Source organism: Strigops habroptila, chromosome 5 (assembly GCF_004027225.2).
Source record: "Strigops habroptila isolate Jane chromosome 5, bStrHab1.2.pri, whole genome shotgun sequence".
Classification (NCBI taxonomy): domain Eukaryota; kingdom Metazoa; phylum Chordata; class Aves; order Psittaciformes; family Psittacidae; genus Strigops; species Strigops habroptila.
This window is the reverse complement of record NC_044281.2, coordinates 74,416,310-74,437,388: the sequence shown is the minus strand read 5'-3', so window position 1 is coordinate 74,437,388 and position 21,079 is coordinate 74,416,310. Positions and strand designations below refer to the sequence as shown.

Genomic DNA, 21,079 nt, shown 5'->3' with positions numbered 1-21,079 from the left:
ACAAAAAGTCACCAAAACAAATGACAGCTTTTTAACTAAATACAGATAATAACCCTTAATAGGATTTAGGAATTATTTCAATTACATTATAGATTTCTACGTGAAATGGTGAAGTTCATAAACTTCTGACTTAATTTTTCCTTCATGTGGGAAGAGGAAAGGATAGGGAGGAAACAGGGGCTCATAGCAGCAAGTACGAATTCCAATCTACTATTTTTCTATTTTCATTTAACATGTATCAGCCAGAATTTGTTTAATCATGATTATAGAATACCACTGCTCAGATTCTGATGGTTCAAATTGTGACAATTTTTGCTGGAACACCATCACTTACCATATTCTGAAAATTTATGGATACTTTCAAATATTTCAGTGGGTATTTTAAAAAAAATAATAATAATCAGGCTACAGGGTGCATCTACGAAAACTCTTGTTATACAATTATGTACATCATTTTAAAACAACAACAACAACTAAGCCTATTCAATAACATTCTGGGGAAGTTATCAGTTAATAACTGGGAGGTAGGGAGCAACATAGCCAGAAATTATCAAAGTAAAATTTCACAGTGAAACAAAGCAATGCAGTACGCACCAAGTGGCTAAAGCTGTCTCAGGAAAGCTTGTAATGGGCCTTACTAATGCTGCACTAGAGAATGCCATCAAACATATCTTGAAAACTGTTCCACAGCTTTATCCCATTACTCTATTTAACATTTAGAACCATTCTCTAGAATGTGTTTCTCCTCTTATTTATTTCTTTCTAGGCCAGTTTTTAGAACTCGCAGCCCATTTCAGAAGCCATATACTTGTGCTTGAAATACAGCTAGTCACGGTTTATCTGATTTTATAGAACAATCTTTTAGAACACTGATAAGAAGTTGCCAAAAACCCTTTTAAGCGAGAATTCAACCTTTATGTTAAGTTAGAAAACTTTCAGGAATTATTAAATCCTTAGGCAAGATGCTGAACAGGGCTTTATTTTCACCTGACAGAAGAGCAAAACTGCAATCATAAGATGCATACAAATAGAATGTCATTCTGTGCTCACAGAATGAGCTACAGTCCTATTTAATTGAACATAAGGCAAGTTTTTAGCTATTGCAGGAATTTATTAAACACTGATCACTAATAATTTCCAAAATGTGCTCTTCTCTTATTCTACCCTGCCACCTCCCAATTTTAATTTCCTTTTAAGTAGTAATTAGGCAATTATATTAGAAAGGGAAATTGTGTCACCTTAACTACAGAGCTGATACTTCATGTTAAATCCACTGATTACTCAGAAAATTTAAGTCAGGCTAAGTTGCTTTGAGATCTACAGTGAATGTGATCATTTATAGTCATGACACTTTTTTCAGGCACTACTGCTGCCTCAGCACTAATTTAATGAGGGCTGAATAATTTGCAGAGGAGTGAAGTGAGCAAGCCTACCTTTACTGAATAGCCAATTACTACTGAGGCTCAAAATTCTCCTCTGTTCCTTAATTATGCAAATTGCTAAGGAATTATATATCTTTTCAAAAATTTATCCTCACCTTTACTTAAATTCCTTTCATTTTGGATCTTAAATTGTCCTGGAAGTGTATGATACATTTCTGATATATTTTCTAATGTGTGCATCACAATATGTTATTACCAAACTTCAACAAACTTTTCACGACTCTTTTGAACTCCTCGAGTTCTAGGAAAATAGTTTCCCCCCAAACAACTGAACTACAAAGGTTTAGTCGTAATTAAGTGTCTAATTTACTGTGAGGGTGGTGAGGCCCTGGAACAGGCTGCTCAGAGAAGCTGTGGCTGCCCCATCCCTGGCAGTGCTCAAGGCCAGGTTGGACACAGGGGCTTGGAGCAGCCTGGTCTAGTGGAAGGTGTCCCTGCCCATGGCAGGGGTTCGGAACTGGATGAGCTTTAAGGTCCCTTCCAACCCAAACCATTCTATGACTCTATAATAATTCTAAAAAGTTTGAAAATACAGTGGCCGCTTAATGCTCACATTTCTGCAACATCCATACTTTTGTGAAGTGCTTGCAGTCAGTTTGCCTCTTTTCTGAATCATTATGCTTAAAAACCCTTGCCTACTAAAACTAAGACTTATATGAAGAGAAAACATCCATTCTATTTAATAGCTCATTGCTTGGTTTCTGTTTTTTAACTATGCATTGATTCTAACTATGCTAGATACCTGCACTCTTCATATTTTGTCAATATTTACCCAGGGAATGATACATTATAGGCAGTGGAGTCAAGCTCCATGATTTTTAAGTGTCTCAGTTTCTACCAGATACAAATGAAGAAATCTAGATGCTTTTAGTAGTAGTTATGCATGAGGTCATAAGAACATTTATTTCTCCTACTCTCTTCAAATTTTGCTGTTGTAACATTGGTTAAAAAAAAAAAAAAAGGGAAAAAAAATTAAAATCTGGCAAATCGAAAAGATTACAACTTCCCCAATTTCCATCTAGAGGGATTATAGCTAGTATTCCAGTGGGACTTTGGATTAGATGCTCTTGAGTTTTCTTCTTTATAGGGGACAATTTTAGGGGGGAAATTCAGATTCTCAAGCATCCAAACTGAGTTGAGCTCCCCACTTCCTGAAAGTAGGAAGACAGTTAAACTAGAGGTGAACTAATGGGCAGTCAATGTAACAGCTCTGATGGAGACAAAGTGCTGAAGTAATTTATTAGGCTTCCAAAACCACAACACAAAAGTGGGACTGCTAGAAACTGTACTAATGAGACCAATTCAGAAAAAAAGTAGGTGTCAGCTTCACGACAACCACACATTTGATAAAACCACAAAAACATACAGCCCTCTGAGAATACTTTGATCTCACAAGGAATAACATTGCCATGCAAAGCTCACTAATTAACAACAACCTACACTCAAGCATAATTCATAAAGGATGCTTAGCCCTGAGAACAGCAAGTTAAAGGAAAGTTGCAGTTTATATAATCAAAGGCATTGTTTAAACTGTTCTCATCTTTGTTTATGCTTACTACACCAAAACTAAGTTGTCTCAGAATTTATTGCATGCTAACAAGAAAGCTGTTATTTTTAGTTCAGTCCCACAGTTGTGAGCAAACTCCCAAGAGAACTAATTGCACTTTCAAATGAATATACAACATTTGAATATTGCAAGAACAATTAATTAACCTTGTATTGCTGTTTAATCTATAGAAAAACTCAAATCTTCTCTTTCATAATATTTTGCTTACTGGGTCAATAAAATGGCACACAAGAAAAGATGGAGTGTCATTTTGCTTTAGTATGGGAATCTGCAGTCCATCTATTGTGTTTACTTTGCCATTTCTGAAGAATTTATCGATTCTTTTCAATGCAAAATACAAATTAGACTTTTAATTATTGTTGATAGTTTTATAATACATCTGCAAACTCAACTGTGTTTTGACTTCATACTACAAAGGTCTTTGTTTTGGCCCTTTAGTACCAAAAGAACCTTCTCCTTATCCTTTAGGAGGCAATCTATTGATTTCCAATTTAGCATTGGACTTAAGAGAAATCACTGATACATGACAAGGTCTGGACACGGCGCGAAGACAACAGCAGCCTCCTCCCTCTGAAAATTTGTAAAGCATCAATGTTTTGTATTAGTCTAAACATGATGAAGAAATTGTCCTAAATTTGTCCCAGGACAAGGACTTTGTGCATTAGAAAGAAAAATAATAAAAAAACCCTAAACCAGAATCTATGAAGTCTGACATTCTTTCTATGAACAATAAAGAATCCTTAAGTCCTTCCAGGCTGTAGTATTTACTGACACTATTCTAAAAGTTTGTACAATACACAACATTCACTGAAGTTGCTTTTCTCTTCTCAGTATATCAAATAAAGCAGAGATAAAAACAGATCCATATTTTTATTTTCAAATGTTGCTCTGACACATCCACTAATCCTGAAAGCTTTTCACATAGGTGAAGATTTTAAAGCCTTTTATATTAACCACACAAGTCAAACTCCACCATAGATAATACGGATTAAAAGGCACTGTGTTCACCTTAAAGTTGCTCTGACTGCATTTGTGAACTCCACATCACCACCTGTTACAACTGCCATCTAAAATGAAATCTCAGCCCTTAAATCATCATGATTGCAGTTTGAGAGGAAAAGGCAGACAAAAGAAAATCAAAAAGTTCTGGAAAGCCTGGATAAGACATTTAGGCTGTCTCACACAGAATAAATGTAACTGGAAAGATAGATATGAATTAAAAAAACCTTATTTTTTTTCCACTGAAATTGCCAGGATAAGTCATGGTAGCATTCCATTAGAGATCCTGATAACTAAATGATCCTTTAACCCAAGATACACTTTCGAAGAACAGGTATTTGTCTACAATTGCAAAACTGTACATGACATATCTCAAATTTACATCACCACATTGGCTCAGGACATAGTTCATTTAAATAAAGATATGCTCAGCAGGATGTTACCTTGTTCAAGTTCTAAGCTCTGAAATGTAAGAAAAATCTAGTTTCTAAACTACAAAAGTAGCTATTTCTCATCTACACCTCAAGACAGTCAGGTAATATCAGTCATATCAATACTCCATCACTTTGAAGGCCTCCTGTGCAATATTTTAATGGGAATCAGGGAAAAAAGAAAAGAAAAGGGGAAAAAAAAGCAGCAAAATAAATAACTAGAGAAATCATTGTCATTTGTGATTTTGTTATTTTGTTCTCAATTACATTTTCAACATTATCTCATATCAAAGAGAGGACAGACAATGTGTTTCAAGGCTACAGTAAGTACAATATCAGGAGAGATCTGACATAGAAGAATTACTTCCCTCTCCTTTATTAGCAAATAATAGAAAATACATTTCTTTCTAGGAAAAAAAAATATATATATATATAAAACTCTGTCCAGGTCCTATATTTATAGGGGGAAAAAAACAAATTTAAGTACATAAGTTATATTTGCATCTCCTTCTTGAAATGGAACACTAAAAAGGATAATACAGAATATTTTGACTCACACTATACATCCCTTAACTCTTGCATACAGATTTAGCATAACAAAGGCAATTCTTAACTGCCATTTCCTTCGTATGCATCTCAAGTCATCTCCAACATAACTTTGCAAATCACATACTAGCTTGATATAAGCTTTAATTATTGTTCATAATTACCTTCCATTTCCCCGTGACTGTAAAATCCTAAGCTACTTCAAAATTAGGGGGTTTTATACAAGAAATGCTGCATGTTCTACAAACCAAAATACTTCTAAAAATGTCCTTTAACCAAGATGAACTGATTTGCTTGTGATAGAATCTTATTCTGCTAAGACATTCCATCTGAGTATACAATGTTCGGTTTGATATCTTTTGAGCATATATACATTTCATATATGTGTACCAGTGATGTGGGTAGGCTTTCCAACAGTTTAAACACAGCAATAAGCATTTGAATATTTAACTGCTAAAAAACTGAAACTGACCACCCATGAATAGGTCATTAATCCTCAACTTCCCTTGTTTGTCCCACAGTTAAATTAACATGGATCACTTTCCTAAGAAATATTCTGATGGCAGCTTCCTGTATTAGCCAGAGGCATGTGAGAGTTTTCAACCCTCTTCCTCCCCCATCATTATAGCAGAAAGCTAATTAGATCCTGGCTCATTCCGGTGCCACTGTGCAGGGAATTTCTACATGCTTCACATACTAGTACAGCTATTCTGTGACCCTTTGATCCCACATACAAGCTACATAGGGAGCTAGGGTTTTCTGGAGAAAAAAAGTATGCATCTTTAGTACCTCCTTGTCCTCAGCTGCTTGCAGCCCAACTATTCACCAGCCAAACCCAATCCTGCGAGCAGTTTTATGGATACTTATGTGAAAGTCAGGATTTATTTCTCTGTTACAGTCAAAATTATTCTGTCTTTTTTTGATACCTGCTATCACAGTGTATTGAAAAGCACTGGGACTTCCCAGATCAGTGTTCCAAGCCATTCTCGAGTCACATCTTGAAAGTAAACAGTAACCTGTAACAGTTAAATCTAGTATGGAGAAACACTTGGGTACTACTGTATCATTAACTTTAAACGTGAGATTTCCTTAATATCCTACACACCACTTACAGCACTCTTTAGCACCACGCTACATTTCTTTGAAGGCATAAACTTTAATCTCTTTGGACAAATCTCTAAAACAGATTTCTCAAAGCAAATTTAATTCACACACGCATCAATTACAGTCACTCAAGTTACCTGAAGTGTATACTTCTGTATTTCATCAAGAACAAATTCCACTTCTTTTGAGGTTGTTAATGAGGCAAGATTCCCACTCAAATTGTAGCAATACAGTTTGGCATTGTCATAGCTTTCACGACTAGAATTTATGCGGAGGCAGGCATCTCCAATATGACTCCATCCTTCCCCACACAGATGAGCTAGGGTAAAAAGCATGTGATTAAAGGTGATTTGAAAAAAAATTATAAAAACCCTAAGGGAGTCTGAATTTTACCTTCCTGAGATCATAATTCAAAATACATCCCACACTCAATTTCTCTTTTCAAAATCTAAAAACAATTCTCCTAGAATTAAGAGATCACAACTTTACCCTTGTTTTGTTTTATCATCCTATCTTTGCATTTTTATTTCCCTAAACACAAATACAATCAGAATGATAGGAAATTCAAATAATATCTCAGAAAATATTTCCTCTTCAGCATTACACAGATTCAGATAGATAACTAAAAAAAGTAACTCAGAGCAAGTGTTATAGTTAATCTTTACAAAGATTAGACAAATGCAGCTTTAAACTGCATTTTTAATGAAAATGCAGTTTATTCTGAACTATTTATTCTGCAGAATAAATTGATTAAAGTTATTTAATTAATAATCTCTGAAAAAATGTGTTCATTAACTTCATCTGGACATAAAGATCAAATGGAAAAGGTTTTGACATCTAACTGCATATATGCAGCTTTGAATACGAATTACAGAATAAATATTATTTCAGAACATTAACAGTCACCTTCTAAGAATATTTTATATCAGCATTTTAATATTCACTGCATTCATAGTATTACCAACATCAGACAATCAAGAAACTAGATCTTAGGCAGTATCTGCACAGGAAAATTGAAGTATAACTGAAGTATAATTTAGAAGATAAACCGTCAGCTAGTAAGAGTAACAATGTCAGTGGATATGTAACAGTAAAGGACGCAGTATGGCAATTCAGCTCTGCACTCAGTGATCCCCACAGGCTAGAACTTGTCTGTCTCTGGCTTGTGCAGAAGTACATGCCATTATGCCTTCGCTAATGTTATTATCCCTCCTGACAAAATTAAAGGTAGCATTGACATACCAACCAGTGATGTAATTACATTTGTGTTCACCTGTACAGGCACAGCCAGGCAGGGAGCGCCAGCACAAGTAGAACAAACATTCTTTGACAACTGTGTAAGAGATTTATTCAGTTTTGAAATCAACTACATAAAGCAGCATCGTCACCCCACAGCCCTTACCAGGTAGTGCCTGGCACTCCTGCTGCCGTTGATCCCACTGGCAGTTCAGGTGCAGTGAGCAACTTTTGCAGCTGGTCAGTTTATTGCAGATCTGTTCATTCCTCACGTGACATTTGGTGTAGTTTTTAACTGACTATAAAAATAAAACAAATAAAACAGCATCTCAAACGTATGTCGAATTATCAACAAAACTGAAATACACAGCAGGCGAAAATCACTGAAAAATCACAGCCACCTAAAAGCTTGGTTGAATTTAAGCTTTAAACTTTGTCTAGATCGCCTTATCAGTTGCAGAGAGTACAAACTGCATCCCTAGAGCACAAATCACCCCACCTGTCCTACACAACTAACTTCTGAGTGGGTCAAACAGTACTTTAAAAATGTCATTTTCCTGTGCAGAGCAGAAGAGGAGCTTAAATAACTACACTAGATCTCTACTTCTTAGATAGTTAAGGGATATACTATCACTAAATTATTTCATTCAATGCAGGTTAAAAAAAGCTAAATAATCAAACTGAATATAAAAAAAAGGCACAAGATACAGATGTAAAATAATTACACATCATTGACTGAAGGTGTAAGAGTGTGTTCTACTTCATTTTATCCAGATTAAATGAAACAAAACTGGAGCTATAGGCCAGTAGGCACAAAACACAAGAAGGATTTGTCAAAAATTTCAGTCACGCCTTTTTAGAGATTTAACTGCAAACCTGTATGCAACATAGCTTGTATGAAATTTACAGAACCTACAGGAAAGCATTTTGTCAAACAGTGACATAAAACCAGGAATAACATTATTCCTTTGGTACCTTAGTATACAAGAAAAGCAGTAAACACTAAAGGAATTTTCACTTGGGTTTTTTGCTGAGTTTGGTGGAGTGTTTTGTTTTGTTACCCCGAAAACAGGTCTTCCTTTCCAAGTCAGGCATTTTTAATACAAAATCTTTTCCCTCTGCATAGTACTTTTAATTAAGACAGAATATTGATATCTTACTTAATAAACTGCCCCAAATCCTCAGCCAATTCATCAGCTTATCTATAAGGCTGTCTCACTAACTTAAGTTCAATGTAATAACTAAAAAAAATAAAGTCCTAATTCAAGACAGAACCACAGAATAGTTGAGGTTAGAAGGGACCTTCGGAAGTCATCTTGTCCAACCCAAACAATTCTCTTCTCTAACAACAAAAAATTAATTCATGCATGGTAAGCAAAGATGGATTGCACTTAGATAGGAAACGCATGGTTTACACGACAATTTTGATTGCTTTCCTTTCGTATTATCTCTTGCAGTACAATAAAGCACATCTAAAGGAAAAATCCTGCAGTAAGTTACACAGTCGTTGGTTGGGGAATGTGGACAGAGACAGAACATCAATCTCACACAGGGCCAGCTTCAGTCCTGCTGAAGAACACTGCTGTATTGGGATTTGTTTGTTGACTTTATTGCATCAGATACCTATCAGCGAGCTTATTATAAAAGGCTGTCTCTATTTTTCTGGTCTGTGAGAAAGGCTACTGTGAAGCAAAAACCAACAGAGAAGCAGTTCTAGGAGAAGGAATATACACCTCAGTGTGAAACAGAGCCAAAGGCTATGCCATAAAGTAATAGACTGTCTATCTAGGCAAATAAATGTATACAAACAGTAAAGCACAAAAACAACTTTGGTACAGGCTCACATTTAGCTTTACTATCATGAAGCATATTCACAAAACTGCCTGAGAGATTCTTTCAAGTGAATTTTAGAGCACAAGTAACCACCATCTGCTCATTTACAATACCTCAACTAACGCTTTTAATGCTTCATGATGGCATAGTCAAAAATCCTTAATCATTCAGATTGTTTTTGTAAATTATATACTCTTTATTGATATTACATACAGATTACAATTTTGCAACTAAAAATTAGAACTTAGTTGGAAAATTAGTTTCCAACTAAGATAAGATATTTTTTCTATTACTTTCTAATCATGAAGCTTGTTGTGTGCTGGTTACTTAATGTTTAAAATAAAATTCAAAGTACAAGTGACTATTCTGTAATAATATTCTCTGTTGTATTCCCTTATTCCCAGCACTTATTGCCCCTAAATCCAATTTTAACAGTGCTTGCCTGAAAATCTCATTAGTTCAGTGTAGAAGTGAATCCAATAGGTAATTCATATTAACACAATATTAAGGTTATAACTTAAGCTACCAAACCCAATGAAATTCAGAAATATGACAGCCCATCTGTTACTGAAATTCTATATTACTGTAGGATATTTATAATGTTTACACACCAAAGCATGAGTAAATCATGTTATGTATAAAGCTTCCCACTTATGTCTGATTTACTTGGATTTTTTCAGTACTGATCTTCATATGGCAGTATATAGGCAGGCTTATGAATTGCAGTGATTTTGTGAATAACCACTGCAGAATGAATATATTACAATAGCTTATCTCAGAATTTTGGGAATTGCTATTCCCAAATTTTTGCTACTTCTCCTGTCTCCTGGATTTTTCAGTATAATCTTGTCTAGTTTGCCTAGTTTAACTGGAAATTATTAATCTATTAGATTTACTACTATTTCTCTGAAGCTACTCCCACATCATAGAATCACAGAATGGTTTGCATTGGAAAGGACCTTAAGATCATCTAGCTCCAACCCCCTGCCATGGGCAGGGACGCCTCACACTAGACCATGTCACCCAAGGCTTTGCCCAGCCTGGCCTTGAACATTACCAGGGATGGAGCATTTACCACTTCTTTGGGCAACCTGTTCTAGCGCTTCACCACCCTCACAGTAAAGAACTTCTTCCTTATATCTAACCTGAACTTCCCCTGTTTAAGTCTTAACCCATCACTCCTTGTCCTATCACTACAGTCGCTGATGAAGAGTCCCTCTCCAGCATCCTTGTAGGCCCCCTTCAGACACTGGAAGGCTGCTATGAGATCTCCACGCAGCTTGTCTTCTCCAGGCTGAACAGCCCCAACTTTCTCACTATTGGGTAGTCCTTAGTCATAAACGTTCTTTTTTTGCTCCAAGATAAGTTAGATTCTATTCATAAGTCCTTCTGCTACCTTATAAATTTCCCTTTGACCATTCTTTGAAGTGTTCAACTGTAGGCAGATTGCTATTATCATCACTGGTATTGGTACTAGTGTAGCAAGTAGGTATTTTAACAAGTTTAATTTGAAGATTCAGAATAAGAGCTGAAATTTTATAAGGAAAGTGGGGTTTTTTTCATTTATTTCCAATCACTTGTATAGTTTTGAAAAGAAAACATTTTCTCTGAGTCAACATTTTTCAAGTAAAGCTTAGTATTACATTACTGCTGCATTTCTAGCCTTCAAAATACTTTCCTTAAGTAGTATGGGAATAAGTTACTTTATTTGCAGCATTTTAGTGTGGGCAGTTAACATTTCTATAAACTGAATAATTATAGGCCAACACTGTAGACAACCAGTGGAGCATATTATTACAGCTACCGTATCTGCAGTGATTACTTCAATTTCTACTGCAGAGGAGTAAGACAACAGAAGAGAAGGAAGCCATTTCTTGCTAATTCCTGAAACGTGCCTTTCAGGACTGCTAGTTGGATCTGAAGTGGAGTTTAGCGTGAAGCCAGGAAATAGGAAGAGTTGTTTTGAGGATATAAAGAATCAGAACCAATTTGGTTTCATAACCAGTGCAAGCATTTCTCATTGTTTCCCAAAGAACAGCGTGGGGAAGGAGACAAAGAAGTGGGTTGAAGAAAAAATGTTAAGACGGAGAAGGGAAAACCCTCAAAATTCTTTCACATTATAAATATCAAAAAGAAGCTATAATATTGTCCAGTAAGAACCCACATGTGCACATGAATATTGTAAGTCTCTCAGCACTTGCGCCAATCACAAATACAAGTGGCTGGTACATGTCCACACCCAGCCCACCCTCTTCTTTCTCGAGCACATTGCTTAAGGAAGGTTGGCAAGCAGGAGGCATTCCAGCACTTTAAGGGCTTCAGTGCAATCACACTTTTTGAATTTGTCCACAAAAATGAGACAGCTTTAGGGCCATAATGTGGACTTGATACATTGCTATCTTTAAATATGATTACTCAATAGGCTCCCTGACACCTTAATAACCAGTATTTTGCTCCATTTCTGAATAGCAAAAAAAATGATTGATAAAGTGATTTTAAATTCTAAAACTCAGGCTCTCTCTGGTCTCCCTCAGTAAAGGAAACTTTGCCTGTTGTTGCAACTATGACAAAATGACTCTTTTCAGTCATTTACCATTTTCTTTCTTACAACGTACAAAAAGATTTTGCTTCATGGGATGGCTAGTCCCTGAAGAGCAGACCAAGTCTTTGCTTACTTTTCCATGCTACTACTGCAAAAATGACACCTTGTAAAAGTGCAGCTATTTAAAATTAAATTAATCTCTCCCCAAAGCCTTTTATTTATTTCTTGCTGGAGAGGGGGTGGTAAAAACTAGAAAGTAAATTTATAAAATTAACAGCTTTTCCTGGGAATATTTCCATTACCAAATAGAAATATAGTCAATTTTCTCAACAACGCAACCAGCAAGGGAGTATCATTCTCACAGGATGCGAGCTAAAGCTTTTTATGTGCAGATGTACAAAGTGAATACAATTTCATAAGCATATTAAGCAGATCCAGATCTGGTGGTTTTCTTCTATCAAGAAATAGGCAAAATGCATGTGAAACAGTGAGGACCAGGAAGACACTTTGGATATTACAGAGAACAAATGAAAGGGTCAAAGTGCAAGATCAATGTAACAGACTTAAGGGCAATGAACTGCTAGGAAAAGCAAATACAGTCTACTCCACAAAAATCAGAAATACACCACTAGCAGGACACAGAACTTTTTTTGAAAAGAGTAAAAGAAGGAAGATGTGAGACAGAGAAGCTAAGTTAAAAAGGCAGCTATGAGCATGACAGAAAGCTGTTTCTCCCAGTTTTCGAAGGAGAGTGCTATGTAGTGCTTAGAGGCACACATATGCAACACAATTAGGTTTTACAAATCAAACAAAATATTCCTGTTTAAATTTTCATCTTTGACGCAGACATCCAACGAATGGGAAAAAAGAATAGATACAGCAATGACACCATTTCCTTCTCTGTGACAAAGTCCTATACAATATTCTATGATTCAAAACTGAAACCGGCTCTGGACTAGATACAAGAAGCTCCATGAAAGAGCTTGAAAGAGGAAGATATATAGATATTAGTATGTCATATTTCATGACGTCTGTACTTGGCATAAGACAGTATGAATAACAGCATTATAGTTGCTTTCACCCCCATGGCAAACCAGTATCTGTATTTGCACAGTTTTGAAAAAAGGTAGAGTAGGTCATTGTACCATTTTCAGCATCCATCAAAAGTGAAAATAAAATAACTTTTTTCTTAATTTTATATACAAGACCTACATTTTATTACGGAATAACTTCAGTGTATTATGTAAAATCATTGCAAGCAGTCTGGAGAATTTCAATGGTGTAATTTCTCAAGGCAACCTTCAAAATTCTTATTACAACAGACAAAATCTGTAACATGCATTTGATGGTAGAAAACAGACAAAAAGGCTAGCCAGCATGCTGTTCAATCTGCCCACTGGCCAAATTTCAGTACCATCTTGAACTACTCCACAAATTTTAAGTAAACTGCTTTCCAGTTGGGGAAGACAGGAAAAGCATTCACCCCTCCACATTTGCATCAGATATGATGATGTCAGTTCATTGTATCAACCACCAGAAAAATCTGGCATTGTAAGCCTATGCTTGCAATTACATCAGATATGAATATGATATATATCTTAATGATCCATGAGCCTGCACAGTAGTGGAATATAGTGTCCCGTTAATATACTGACCCATGTCAGGTGGTGAGCATAGGCAGGTATATGTGTATCATCAATACACTAGTACTACTTATGAAGCCCATCTGTGAAAACAGTTATTTCAGAGAAATATCCATATTTTACAGGCCTTCCAATAAGCAGGCCAGTAACTGCTTTGCAAATATCCATGACCATGAGGCCAATGCCAAACTGATTGCCAACATATCTTTAGTATGCTGGCCAGTTTCCATGAAGCAAAAGAAACATTCTATTACATTACGGTCTGTCTCACCTTGATGTTCTATGATCTAAGTCATGTATCAAGGCCTTTGTACAGCTGCAAAAGTGGGGCTTTCTCCTTGTGATGTTTCTGATTCTACAGCTTGTTATCCCATATTACCATCACAGTACTGTCACAACATTTTCATTTTGTGGGCCTAGTCCAGAAGTAGCAGTCTATGAAAATGGATAATCAGCCTGATCCATTCCATTTCTCCACATGGTGTCATTCTGTTGATGCTATTTTGGTGGGTTTATGTCGATAGCTGCAACATCATCTGCCTCCATCATCTCCCAGCCAATACATTAATCTTGCAATAGCCATCTTCAACTTATGATAGTAATTCGTTTAAGAAACCATTTTGATGAATTTTTCACTATCACACTGTTAAGTAATTCCACTAACAGCCTTCGCTATCCACTTCAAACCCTGAATAAAGGACAGGAAATGATATAGAGAAGACTGGTGCATCAGTTGCTAATTAGGCTGACAATCTTAGTCATGAATGGTTGCCAAAGGATACTGGACTGAGAAGCTTGTTCTAATACCCAGTGCTCCACATTTACCACGGATGAAGATGGTCTGCTCCTTCGCAACTATTCCTTGCTTAAGAGTTGAAAGCCACAGTTAGAAACTTGGCACCTAATATAGTACAATGTGTTAGGAAAAGAAGAGCCCTTGAAGATCACAAAGGAAACTAACCATTAGTGCCTGGAATGTGAAATCCCTTTGACAGACTTATAACATTGCTGCTGATGAATTTGTGTCTGCATTGCTTTTATTAGTAGTGACTAACTATGAATGCCAGTGACTAAAGCTGGCTGTAAACACCCTGAATGGGCAAGATTTGAGTCTGAGTCAATCCAAATCACACATTAATTTGTCTGTGTAGAGAACAGGATTGATTTGCATCAGGTTCAAGCCAGAGAGCAAGCTACTTTTACTAATGGAAGTGTGAAAAGAAAGGATTTTGAACTCTAGTACAACCAGGTGCCTGGAGCTAGCTGAAAAATATAAAGGGGGAAAATTTATAAAGCTATTATAAGCTTGTCAAAAATCAAATTAACAACCCAGAGATGCAACAATCAGTGGACAATAAAGTATAAAACATGGCAGTAAGCAGTATTAAAAATAGAAAAATAGAAACTTGTATGAATCTGTATGTTCTTATTGCTTGTATTTACAAAAATCAGAACAATCTTATCAAATCACCATAAGCCTGTTAATCTCATGGTGACTGAGGCTCATATTCCTTTAATGAAATGATAAGTAACTCCATAACCCAAACTAAAACATTTCTATGAAGAACAGGGATCAGAATACCAAGACTAATGACGAATGACCTGGTCCTCTTTGAAAGGTGGGGGGAGGGAGGATGGGGGAAACTAACAGCGATCCTTCATGGGATTCCATGTCTGTCTGCATACTGTACATCACATATGCGCAAAATCCAAGTTGATAATGACTCTGGGTTGTTCCAAATGCCATTAATTAGGAGGTAATAGTATTTGGCCTGAGAGATATACAACGGGCTAACACAATTCTAAATGATACATGTATTTTTTTCCCCTGGAATAGGTATCTTTGCTGCAGTCCAACTCTACCCTCTGCAACGTTTTTACTGCAAATGCCAGGGAAACATGTTTACGTTTGTGTTCAAAGCAAGCTACTAGTAGCCTACTATACCCCTTTCCTTTGCTGCAGCAGGCCTCTGGTTTAGCTAGAAAAGAAACAGCATTAATAACACAACCATAGATTTGCAGACTCACCATGCTACAGTTACTATTTGCTGAAATGCACTTCTTGTCATCACACCACTGGCACCCATTTGTATTGGCAGTACAGCTCGCACAATCCGCGTACCGGTAACATCTGTCATCTGCAGCAGCTGCAATACCTATGACAGGCAAAAGGAAATGTCGCACAGGAGAAAAATACCACATTTTAAACACTTGCCTAGAGAATTTGCTGTTACATCCTTCATCTGAACTCTAGCCATTCATAAAGGCTTAGGTTACTGTAGGAAATTAATTCTATTCAGCTGATAAGATTTACTCCTTTAAAAATATCTTTAGTAACAACTATATTTGAAGGTTTGTAAGTCTCATATCAACTAAAGGAATACTCACTGCAGAGTATTTGCAGCATATAAACTCTCTTAGCACACTGCCTAAGAGTATCAGAAACTTTCTTAAGCTATTCATTCTTCACTCCTTTAACACAGAAGAAAGATTTTCTTCAGATGCAGGTTTCTAATAAAAATATTAGGTTGCAAGAAGTCAATGGTAAAACTAGTAAATAAAAAATCTAGGACAGATATTAGCAACACAGACATTTTAAGTCTTTATAAATTAACTTATAAATCTAAAACAATGATTGGTAAGTTCTATTTCTCTACAAAAAATACTTGAGGAATAGTTTCATGTTCATGTTAAATCCTGAACACAAGGCTTCAGGACTTGGACTAAATTTTAATGTTATTTACAACAGTTAGAGATAAGTTATAATTTCTGTTTAAAAGAGGCAAAAATCTGCAAAATCACTATGACCCAAAATAGAGGAATTCCTACCTTCTCCTGCACTGATTACCACGTTTGACTCCTGTGCAGTTTGGTTTCTTTAGTCTCAGGATCACACAAGTTTAAGAGATTCTCTTGCCAGGAAACTGATATTTTGAAAACCCACTAGAATTTCTGCTTATCCTTTCATATTGACTATCAGCAGCTTCTCAGATGATACCACCAACCAGATAACAATTGAACAGTGTAAAAGAGTATATAAAAAATTGGCTTTTGGCTTGAAAAATTTGGCCTAATTACCGCTTGAAACTGGAAGGATTTGAAGCAGTGGTGTCCACACAACTTCTTTGGAACTGGAATTCTATTCACCTCAGCTCTTGCAAGTTTAGTTGTAGTTTATTATCGCTGCGGCAGCTGTACTTTGAAAACTGTTCTAACTTCACTTTCCTTCAGACTGTCTGTGCTTTGTTTGGTTTGTTTTTTACCTGTTGCTTTTTATAAGATCCAGTTTCATCTGTATTATTTTTCAATTTAGCATCTCAATATTTTTCCTTTTATGAAGAGCTGAAACTGTAGACTCAAGATCTCTAAATGTTATTAAACTGTACAAAAGCAGCTCTTCAGAAAGCTTTCCCTGGGTAACCTTTTTGTTATATAATGCACCTTTTCTGAGTTTGAAACTTTATATACAGTTCTGAAACAAAAACTAACAGAAAAATAAAATGTCCTGAAGTACTGATTAATAGCAGAGCTAATATCTTTTTCACAAACATTACAAGTAGACTGGCAGTTTAATTGTATGGTAGTTTGTACATGTAGCACAGAGCCAAAGTTTGGTTGGCAATTTTATACCATGCTGAAAGGAAAGATGCTCGGAAAAAAATAGTAGGTGTATGTAGCAGTGATGCATATGCTGTTCATGTGAAGTACAAGAATAACACTTTCACAAGCAATTTATTTGTGACAAGCCAAAATACTGAGGAATAGGGTGCAACAGTTATTCGCAATGCTAAACTACTGTTTCAAACAATATAGCTAATCACAATGCTGCATAGAAATTCACACGACAAACCTGAACCCGTTTTGACACACTGCATCAAAGGGCTTGTTTGCTTCAAGTTTGTTTCCAGCTGTGACTGTACTATATTCTTCTATACAAATGCTCCTGTTTGATAGGTAATCTACGTGAAGCAGCAATGCTTTTGCTCTCACTTACTGGTGACACACAGACATGAGACTGCCATATGCCTGTAATGCCAGATATCACTTGTAGCCCCTATTTGTGCTCTGACTGCTGTAATGCTTCCTTGGAATCAGAAAAATATGAAGGCTTTTATATATATGTGCCAGTGTCTATATACGCACACATATATATCCCAAAACAGAAGATGGAGAAAGAAGAAAATTAGTTACAATATTTCACCCTTTTATAAATGCTCACCCTTCTATAAACGCTCCAAACACAGAGCCAAATCCAATCTAAAGTTATTTTACACTTTAGCTCCCCAATGAAATAAATTCTTGTTTGAACCATCTTGGTTTGTGTCCCTTAGCAGCTTAAACTTGTGCCTTCTACACCTACTCCCCTGTATTTAAAATACATTAAAAATCAGAATTTAATGATTTTAAAGATTAATCCATAAATCTATTGCATTGCACTCTGAGAGGAACAGTCTTAATAGTCCAATCACCAGTTCTACTTGGTTGGCAGTGGTGGTGGTGGGGCATTTAGGGGTTTTTTGCCCCCCATCTCTTAGCAATTCTGACACTGTAAGACTACAATTCACTTACCTGTTTTCTTTGGACATTTTGCTCTAAGGATGTTGTTGGCATGTCCAGATTCCCAGGATTCACAATGTTTCTTGTTCCACAGACACCTTATCCCTGGACGAGCGCTTTTACACAGCTCTTCATCTCTGAATGCTTCACAGTTTGGAGGCTTGTACACAAGGATGTCATTCAAAAGAACACTTGAAAAGCCCCCAAATATATACATGGACCTATTAGGAAAAAGCGAGTAAAATGTAAATGTTATTGTAGCTATAGATAGATTTTCCTGATTTCTTATCTGTCTTGATATACAATTAGAAAAATCACACATACTATCATCTCTCTCTAATAAAGACTCTGTCAGTGGTTCCATTATTGATTAGTTTTCAGTGTATTTCTCCACTAATTTTAGACTAACAAAATATTTGCTCAAAGTGCACTGTGCCATATTATTAGTGAGTGATATGTTCCAAATGTCTGGAAAGAAGGAAGAAGAGCTGTGGAGGAAACTACTCATTTTTGGAGTTATATAATGAGAACAGAGTGTGAAGTTATGGCCTGCAGGAAATGAGAACATTTTTCTTCAAGATTTCAAAGACAGACAGCAATCATTGGCAGATGGGTATTTCTTTTTGGTAACATTTCTGGTGCAGTAGATGCTGACATCAGAACCAGAAGACCTTACCCTTCTCATTTAGAATTAAGAACAGCCTCAGGTAAAAGATAATAATGAAGAACCTGTGTATCATCTGTTGTATCACGTACTCTTAAAACAGAATTAATCATACAGTTACCAATAGCAGAAATCTTTGTGGAGCATCTCATATTACACTTTGTTGAACATAAAACCCTACTAAAAATACCATTAAGTTCAGACAATAAAAAAGGCATTTTCACTTTGAATCTAATTCACTGACAGTGACAGGTCTCAAAGTACCAGATGTTTTAAAACAACACAAATCAGAATACAAAACTACCATTTGCTGAATTCATCAATTCCAAGCAATTTTCTCTCAATGAAGTAACCTGTTCATTGATTAATTTCAAATGCTCTGTCTACGGAGTTACAACTTACTGCTATTTTCACTAAAATCAGACAAACTCTTACTTTTAGTATTACTTATCACCTCCATTATTTCTTAACTATACAATACTCATACGTAGAGGATCTATAAGTTGCTTGCATATGTTTCAATACTGTGTTTATTAGCATGATGAATCATGTAGAAGAGGATGATTAGTAGTACTATGATCTATACTACTGCAACTGTCAGATATTAGTCCAGTTGGCAGCTGGTCATAGTAAAATTGAAACATGCAAACTGTAGAAATTTCTTTAAACTTGACTACATTATTCTACTTTTGCTCTGAAAGATGACATTTGTCTTACAATTTTATCTTTGGGGTTTGGTGGGGAGGAAGCAGAGAGTTCACCCACCAAACCCAGAAAGCTCCAGATCAAATCCATCTCCTGTTTCTAGATGATAAAGTTTTACTGAGCTCCTCTACTCAACAAATGACATGAAAGTATTTTCTAAAGGATAAGCAAGATATTCAATAAAGTCTAGATACTGGCAAGCTTTTTTTCCCCCCAACAAGTGGTTAATGATAACTGTATCAGTATCATCAAAATCTTGCTTTTTCCAAGGAAGTTTTAGTTATGTTTCTGATTTTATGATTGAAGAAGAACAAGCAATTATAAGATGCTGCAAAGAGAAAAAGATGTCTTCCATCACATCTAAGTAAGGATTATAGCTGGTACTGAATTTCCGACTCCCTGTAGTTCACAATACTGAGGAAACACCTCAGTACACTAGAAGGTTCAGATAAAAAGCCATTGAACACATTCCACAGAAAGTCAGATTAATAATTACTTGTAATGATTACCTAAGACACGATTACCTAAGCCCCTGATGAGCACTGCTTCTCATGTTAATAAATTACATCAGTTGTATGGCATTGAACCATACTTCGCATAGGTATAATTTCTGCCACAGAATTTTCATTCAGACAAACAGCCAGGAAAATTTAAAAGACACTTCATTTACCCATTACTGACAACAGCAGTGTGACCAAATCTGTTGACATCTCGATGTAGATTAGGCTTTGGTAAAATCTTCCATTCATCACAAGCTGAAAGATGAAACAAAAGCATATGAAAACATACATAAAATAATCATAAAAATCAGCAAAATATATGCAAAACAGATTTTATCAGATAGTCTTTTATATTTTAAGTATCAACTAACTTTATTGCCTTTTTATCCTCCTTTCCCAGGGGGATCAGTGCAGGTAACCTCTGCTGTCTCCACTGTAAAAACAGACCATCTATACCTCGTGGCCATCACATGTTCTTAACATGCTTTCATCACCCTTTGTTCTCACAATCTCAGAAACAAAATTTGACAGATGTATTTAAAACCATTCTTAATATTAGTTTCTAGCAGTTTCCTAAATTGCGCTGTAAAATCAGCAGGATTTGACAGGCTTTTTTTTCTGTTGTCGCTTGGTGAAAGCTAAGCTGTTTTCCCCCACTTCTAACAATCTGCTTTATTGTGCTGTTTAAATATGCCATTTATTCAGAATTCATAGAGTTCTTCTAAAGTCTTTATTTGCAGGGATATGCATTTATCAACGTATATCACAGATCAGTAATATACATACTATCAGTCCTAAACGCACTCTATTAATGCCACTTTTGATCCTTTTCATTTCTTTTCAAGTAGGCTTTGGATTTTTAGGTAGATCCCCCTTTTAAATGCATCACTGAGATTTTCTGGGAAAAAGATTCCTATGCATACAGACTCTCCTACACTTATAGAAGTTGCAGGATTTGAGCACACCGCAGTCGCTAGTTCTGAGAAGCTGTATTTGCACTGCTCAAAAATAAATCAACAGGTATTCCTCTTAGATGCATCTGTTGAGTAGGTACTCCAAGAACCTGTCAGCAACACTCGTCTATTATGGCATTTATCAAGGCCAGAGGACACTCACAGAAGCCTCTCTTTATTATACAGTTCTCTGCCTTCACAGACCATTTCAACAACCTCAACAAGCACTGCCACCATTGTCACCAAGTGATCAGTAGTATTGCCCTAACATTACACACTCTCAAGTTAGCCAAAGGATTTCAATTCATATGTATTTTATGGAACATCTATGACAGTGAACTTATTTCTTTTCACATG

General features: G+C 36.0%; 1 protein-coding gene across 5 annotated transcripts in view; it reads right to left on the bottom strand.

Annotated features, from left to right (window-relative positions):
* Window positions 1-21,079, bottom strand: part of ATRNL1 (attractin like 1) — a 513,588-nt gene that overhangs the window by 393,248 nt on the left and 99,261 nt on the right. For 4 of the 5 annotated variants that reach the window (XM_030487970.1, XM_030487973.1, XM_030487974.1 and 1 more), the window contains exons 11-15: window positions 19,940-20,024; window positions 17,913-18,121; window positions 15,372-15,499; window positions 7,492-7,624; window positions 6,227-6,408 (exon numbers count right to left, since the gene is read on the bottom strand). In XM_030487970.1, coding sequence (XP_030343830.1) covers window positions 6,227-6,408; window positions 7,492-7,624; window positions 15,372-15,499; window positions 17,913-18,121; window positions 19,940-20,024 — 737 coding nt within the window. The remainder of the gene's footprint in view (window positions 1-6,226; window positions 6,409-7,491; window positions 7,625-15,371; window positions 15,500-17,912; window positions 18,122-19,939; window positions 20,025-21,079) is intronic. The other variant, XM_030487971.1, reaches the window with a different exon arrangement.